The 6,185-nt window shown below is 55.3% G+C and overlaps 1 protein-coding gene across 1 annotated transcript; it reads left to right on the top strand.

Annotated features, from left to right (window-relative positions):
• The first annotated feature begins 2,898 nt into the window (after positions 1–2,898).
• Positions 2,899–5,799, top strand: CDKN2D (cyclin dependent kinase inhibitor 2D). Its single transcript, XM_002761733.6, has 3 exons — positions 2,899–2,931; positions 3,210–3,365; positions 4,865–5,799. Exons 2-3 carry the CDS (start codon positions 3,225–3,227, stop codon positions 5,222–5,224), a joined length of 501 nt encoding a protein of 166 aa, XP_002761779.1. The 5' UTR covers positions 2,899–2,931; positions 3,210–3,224; the 3' UTR covers positions 5,225–5,799.
• Positions 5,800–6,185: the final 386 nt, after the last annotated feature.

Here is a 6,185-nt window from a genome sequence, read left to right as displayed (position 1 = left end):
CAACCTCCGCCTCCTGGGTTCAAGCAATTTTCCTGCCTCAGTGTCCCAAGTAGGTGGAACTACAGGTGCCTGCCACCATGCCTGGCTAATTTTTTTTTTTTTTTTTTTTTTTTTTTTTAGTAGAGATGGGGTTTCACCGTGTTAGCCAGGATGCTCTTGATCTCCTGATCTTGTGATCCGCCCGCCTCGGCCTCCCAAAGTGCTGGGATTACTGGCGTAAGCCGCTGCACGCGGCATTCCTAATTTATTAAAGCCATAGCCTGGGCCGGGCTCAGTGGCTCACGCCTGTAATCCCAGCACTTTGGGAAGCTGAGGCAGGGGGATCACTTGGTGTCAGGAGTTCAAGACCAGCTTGGCCAGCATGGTGAAATCCTGTCTCTACTAAAAAGTACAAAAATTGGCCGACCGTTGTACCAGGTGCTTGTAATCCCAGCTACTCAGGAGGCCGTGGCATGAGAATCGCTTGAAATGGGGAGGTGGAGGTTGCAGTGAGCTGAGATTGGGCCACTGCACTCCAGCCTGGGTGACAGAGCGAGACTCTGACTCAAAAAAGGGAGGGGAAAAAAAAAAAGCCATGGCTTGATTTGCACAATGCCACCTTGATCCCCCACCTACCTGCTCTCCCCTCCTCTGCACAGGCACACTCTCACCTCTGGGCCTTAGCATCTGCTGTGTTTCCCACCTGGTGTGCTTTTCCCCTTATAACCACAAGTCTCCCTCCCTCACCGTTACATCTCAAATCAAATGTCACCTCTTCAGGGAGGCCCTCTCTACCTTTCCATTTCAACGGCTCATCTGGTCAGTCGCCTCTACCGCTCTGAAAAGATTTTTAACTACTGGCCGGGTGTAAGGGGCCCATGCCTGTAACCCAGCACTTTGGGAGGCGGAGGCAGAAGGATCCGTTGAGCCCAGGAATTTGAGACCAGCCTGGAAAACATAGCAAGAACCCCAACATTAAAAAAAAAAAAAAAAAAAAAAAAATATATATATATATATATATATAATCTGGGCCGGGAGCAGTGGCTCATGCCTGTAATTCCAGCCCTCTGGGAGACTGAGGCGGCGGATCACGAGGTCAGGAGATTGAGACCGTGTTGGCTAACATGGCGAGAAATCCTGTCTCTACTAAAAATACAAAAAAATTAGCCAGGTGTGGTGGCATACACCTGTAGTGTCAGCTACTTGGGAGACTGAGGCAGGAGCATCGCTTGAACCCAGGAGGCGGAAGTTGCAGTGAGCCGAGATCACGCTACTCACTCCAGCCTGGGCGACAGGGCGAGATTCTGTCTTAAAAAAAAAAAAAAATCTGGCCGGGCGCAGTGGCTCACGCCTATAATCCCAGCACTTTGGGAGGCCGAGGCGGGTGGATCACGAGGTCGGCAGATTGAGACCATCCTGGTCAACATGGTGAAACCCCGTCTCTACTAAAAATTACAAAAAATTAGCTGGGCACGGTGGCGTGTGCCTGTAATCCCAGCTACTCAGGAGGCTGAGGCAGAAGAATTGCCTGAACCCAGGGGGCGGAGGTTGCGGTGAGCCGAGATCGCGCCATTGCACTCCAGCCTGGGTAACGAGCGAAACTCCGTCTCAAAAAAAAAAAAAAAAATTAGCTGGGCATGGTGGTGCGCGCCTGTAGTCCCAGCTACTCGGGAGGCTGAGGCAGGAGAATTGCTTGAACCCAGGAGGCGGAGGTTGCGGTGAGCCGAGACTGTGCCATTGCACTCCAGTCTGGGTAACAACAACGAAACTAGGTCTCAAAAAAAAAAAAATCTGTATTTAAAAACAAAAAACAAACCAACCAAAAACACCAGCCTGGGCAACATGGTGAAACCCAATCTGAACTAAAAATACAAATTAGCTGGGCGTGGTGGTGCGTCCTTAGTCACAGCTACTCCGGAGGCTGAGGCGGTTGGATCACTTGAGCCCGGGAAGTTGAGGCTGCAGTGAGCTGTGATCTCGCCACTGCACTCCAGCCTGGGTGATGGGAGTGAGACCGTGTCTCAAAAATAAATAAAAATTAACTATTGTCTCCGGCCCCAAACCATAGGTGTCCCTACAGCAGGGGCTGCCTGGCATGCTCTCCGCTCTGGCACCTCTAGGTGGTGCCAAATAAATCTTTGAGCGAAGACCTCTGAGTCCCTGTCTGTCTGCGACTCTGTCCTCCCAGGCCTTCTCACGTGGCAACTGCAGGCTCCTTTCCTCCTGGCTCAGTGTGAGCCAGGCAGGGTGATCCCTTCCTCTTCTACCCCGTCTCCCCATCTCCCTTTCTTCACTGTGCTTTACGCTAATATTATTTAGTTGCTTGAATGTGCGCGTGCAGCACCCAGAACGCTCCCTGCACACAGGAAAAGATGAGTTAATGAAATAAAGCGCCCAGCGTGTAGTAAGGGCCAATCAATGTCTATTAGTAGTGGAACCCCAGATTGGGTGGCCCCAGCCCTGCCTCCCTTCCCCCAGGAGGCGCCGAGGTCCCGGAGCAGCCCGCTCCACCCTGTCCTTGACCTTTCTCCCTGGGTCAGTTAAACCGACCGTCTTTCCCGCTCTACCCTGTCCTTGACCTTTCCCCCTGGGTCAGTTAAACCGACCGTCTTTCCCGCCCGCCGAGTACATTTGAAAACCGAAAACCCCGCCATTGCTGGCAGGCCACCGGTTGCCGCGCTCTGACCAAACAGGAGCGACGTCTTTCACCCCGAGCCCGAAATTACCCCGGCGACGCCAATCCATTGGTTACGCAGGTCCTGTGGGCGGAGCACCGTAAGGTTGCGCCACAGGCAAAGCGGCATCGTTACACAGTAGCGAATTTGTAAGAAAACAAATCCCCGGAGTTCGGGGCGGGGCCGGGAGCACGTTGGCTCCGCCCCCTGGCGGCTGCCCTGGCTGCTGCGGCGGCGCAGGCTCAGAGCAGACCCCGCCCGGCTAGGAGGAGGGAGGGTGAGTTGGGGGGAGACCCGGCCCCCAAGGGGCGGGCGCCGGGCAGGGCCCCGCGGGCGGCCGAGGGTTGGGCCGGACTCCCGGCCCCCCACCGGGGGCCGGCTGACAGGGGGAGGAGCCCGCTGGGAGGGCCGGGGTCTCGGGCTGGGGAGCCGGGCCGGGAGTGCAGCGCAGCGAGGCGCACCGCGGCCGCGCCCCGGGAGGGCTGTTCGGGCCAGCGCCCGCCGGCTCCTCGGTGCTGACGGCGCCTGGCTGGGGCGGGGTGGGGGACTTCGCAGGCCGTCATTGTCGACATGCTGCTGGAGGAGGTCTGCGCCGGCGACCGGCTGAGTGGGGCCGCGGCCCGGGGCGACGTGCAGGAGGTGCGCCGCCTTCTGCATCGCGAGCTGGTGCATCCCGACGCCCTCAACCGCTTTGGCAAGACGGCGCTGCAGGTGAGGCCGGGCTGGCTCAAGTCAGGGGCGGGGCGGGGCGGCTCAGCGAGGTGAGTGTTGAGACCCCAGAGCCCCTCTCCTCTGGTCTCTTGGCCCTGGTGGTGCAACCTACTGGGGACCGGTCCTTCTTCTCTAGGCTTTTATTGTTCCCCCATGGTCCCCTTTCGAAGGTGGGTGGTGGGTGAGGCTAGGTTGGAGGGGGAGGGGATAGCTTTCCAGATTCTTCTCTGGGAGGATTCCTGGTTCTCTGAGTGCAGGGGATTCTTTTTCTCTGGGGAGGTTTTCTATTCCGTGGGTTCAGCTTCTTTGGATGCCTTTTCCCTGGGGACGGCTCACATTTTTGGGGGCTTCTATGGGAAGATCCGATCTCTGGAAGGAGAGGTCCGGTCTCCAGGGGTTCCTCATTTTGTAGGGGGCTCTCTGAGACATATTTGGTTACTTGGGGGTGGGATCTTAATTCCCAAAGTTTATGCGGATCTTTGGTATAGTGTGGGGGCCCCGGAGGAGAAACAGTGTCAGATTGTAAGAGTCCCTATATTCCCTTGGGAGACGTGTTACAGAGGAGTCTCCTTTCTCTTACTGCTTTTGGAATCCTCCTTTCCTTTCTTTTCTCTCTCTCTCTCTTTTTTTTTTTTTTTTTAATTTTTTTTTTTATGGAAGCTGGAGTGCAGTGGCACGATCTTGGCTCCCTGCAACCTCCACCTCCCTGGTTCAAGCGATTCTCCACCCTCAGGCTCCCGAGTAGCTGGGATTACAGGCCCCTGCCACCACGCCTGGCTAATTTTTGTATTTTTAGTAGAGGCGGGGTTTCGCCAAGTTGGCCAGGCTGATCTTGAACTCTTGACCTCAGCTGATCCACCCTCTTCAGCCTCCCAAAGTGCTAAGATTACAGGCGTGAGCCCTGCACTGGTCAGAATCCTGTTTTTTGAAAGGAGCTCTCAGGTACCCTGAAGTGACATCATCATTATATAGGAGGAGGCTATTTCCTGGAGAATGGCGGTGGGGTTCACTTTTCTTTGGCATCTCTTTTTCCTTTTGAGGACTGTCAAGTTCTTTGGGGTAGTTCTCAGTCTCTTGGGGCCCATTTCCTGGAGGGGATTTTATATTTCCTGGTGATTGCCCATATCTGGGGTGTCTTTGGTCCCTTGGAGGAGAGTCAGGTTCCTTGAAAATTTCCATGGGGGCTGTTCTCTGGGTTGGGGGACTGATATTATTCTTAAGGGAGTGACCAGCTTCTGGCGGGTTGGGGTGAGGACAGGCGGTGGGGGGGTGGGGGGGCGGGGAGGAAAGGGTTCTCTATTCCCAGGAGAACTTTTTCTCTGCGTTCTCAAACAGTTCCCAGGGGGCTTATGCAGCTTCCCCGTTCACTAGAGGACCCCTCCTCTGGCATATCCTGTTCCTAGGAGATGCCTCTTTCTGGATGACCCTTCTCTCTCCAGTGACCCCTTTTTTGGAACCCCTTCCCTCGAAGACCTCCTGATCCTCTGTCCCTCACACAGGTCATGATGTTTGGCAGCACCACCATCGCCCTGGAGCTGCTGAAGCAAGGTGCCAGCCCCAATGTCCAGGACACCTCTGGTACCAGTCCAATCCATGACGCAGCCCGCACTGGATTCCTGGATACCCTGAAGGTCCTAGTGGAGCATGGGGCTGATGTCAACGCGCCTGATGGCACCGGGGCACTTCCCATTCATCTGGCGGTGCAAGAAGGTCACACTGCTGTAGTCAACTTTCTGGCGGCTGAATCTGATCTCCATCGCAGGGATGCCAGGGGGCTCACACCCCTGGAGCTGGCACTGCAGAGAGGGGCTCAGGACCTCGTGGACATCCTGCAGGGGCACATGGTGGCCCCGCTGTGATCTGGGGTCACTCTCTCTAGCAAGAGGACCCCATGGGGTTATATATCAGGAGAGAGGGGAAGAAACACTTTCTCTTCTTGTTTCTCCTGCCCACTGCCGCAGCAGGGGAGGAGCACCAGTTTGTGGCTTATAGGTGTTGGTTTTGGGGGTGTGTGTGTGTGTGTTTGGGGGACGTTTCTCATTTGTTTTTCTCACCCCTTTTGGTGTGTTGGACAGAGAAGGGCTCCGCAGTCCACAGCCACCTAAACGGTTCAGTTTCTTCTGTGCCTCAGACAAGGCAAGGGCCGAGCATTTAAGAGTGAGGTCGTCATTTCCAGAGCTCCTGGAACCTGGTGACCTTGGCCAGCTGTGCTCAGAGACCTGAAGTGACGTTGCTTCAGGCATGGGGGTGGGAGAGCGTCCTAAATCAATAAGAAGGTAGCATGAGTTTATATTCTGTTGGAAGCTTGTTTTCCAGTCTCTTGTACAGCGTTTTAAAAGAAATGGATTCTATTTATTATGCTTTATTGGAAAAAATGTTGTGTGTAATAATTTAATGTTTTTACCCATTAAATTAAGATTTGTGCATGATCACAGCGCGGGTGGCTTCTGATTTTTGAGTCTGGGAAGGGGGGTCACACATCTTGGATGTTGATGGGGATGAGGACGGAGGTCGAGGATCGTGGATGCCGTGGGTGAGGGGAGAGAATAGTAATTCCCAGGGCGCCTGGGGTGAGTGAGCTGGGTGGGGCAGCGGTTTTCTCTGTCGGAACGGAAGGGAAGCAGGAAACCGCGAGTGGAGAAAGGGCCCCCAGATGTCAGCTGGGTGCCCCGAGCTCCGGGGGTGGGGCGGGTGGGCGGTGGCCGCGGTCCTTTCCCTCAGGGGCGTAGCCGTGGGTGGTGACTGCGGTCCAGAGGCGAAAGAGGTCCCAGAGAAGCCAGGGGCGGGGTTAGGCGCGGTCCGCCTTCTTTAAAGGTGGAT

This window comes from Callithrix jacchus, chromosome 22, assembly GCF_049354715.1.
Source record: "Callithrix jacchus isolate 240 chromosome 22, calJac240_pri, whole genome shotgun sequence".
Lineage (NCBI taxonomy): Eukaryota > Metazoa > Chordata > Mammalia > Primates > Cebidae > Callithrix > Callithrix jacchus.
The sequence above is the reverse complement of the archived record's forward strand: the minus strand, read 5'-3'. Positions and strand labels throughout refer to the sequence as shown.

Coding starts and splice junctions, on each gene's coding strand:
- CDKN2D (XM_002761733.6), top strand. CDS start 3,225: ATGCTGCTGGAGGAGGTCTGCGCCGGCGACCGGCTGAGTGGGGCCGCG. Junction 3,366..4,864: donor TTGGCAAGACGGCGCTGCAG/GTGAGGCCGGGC, acceptor TCCCTCACACAG/GTCATGATGTTTGGCAGCAC.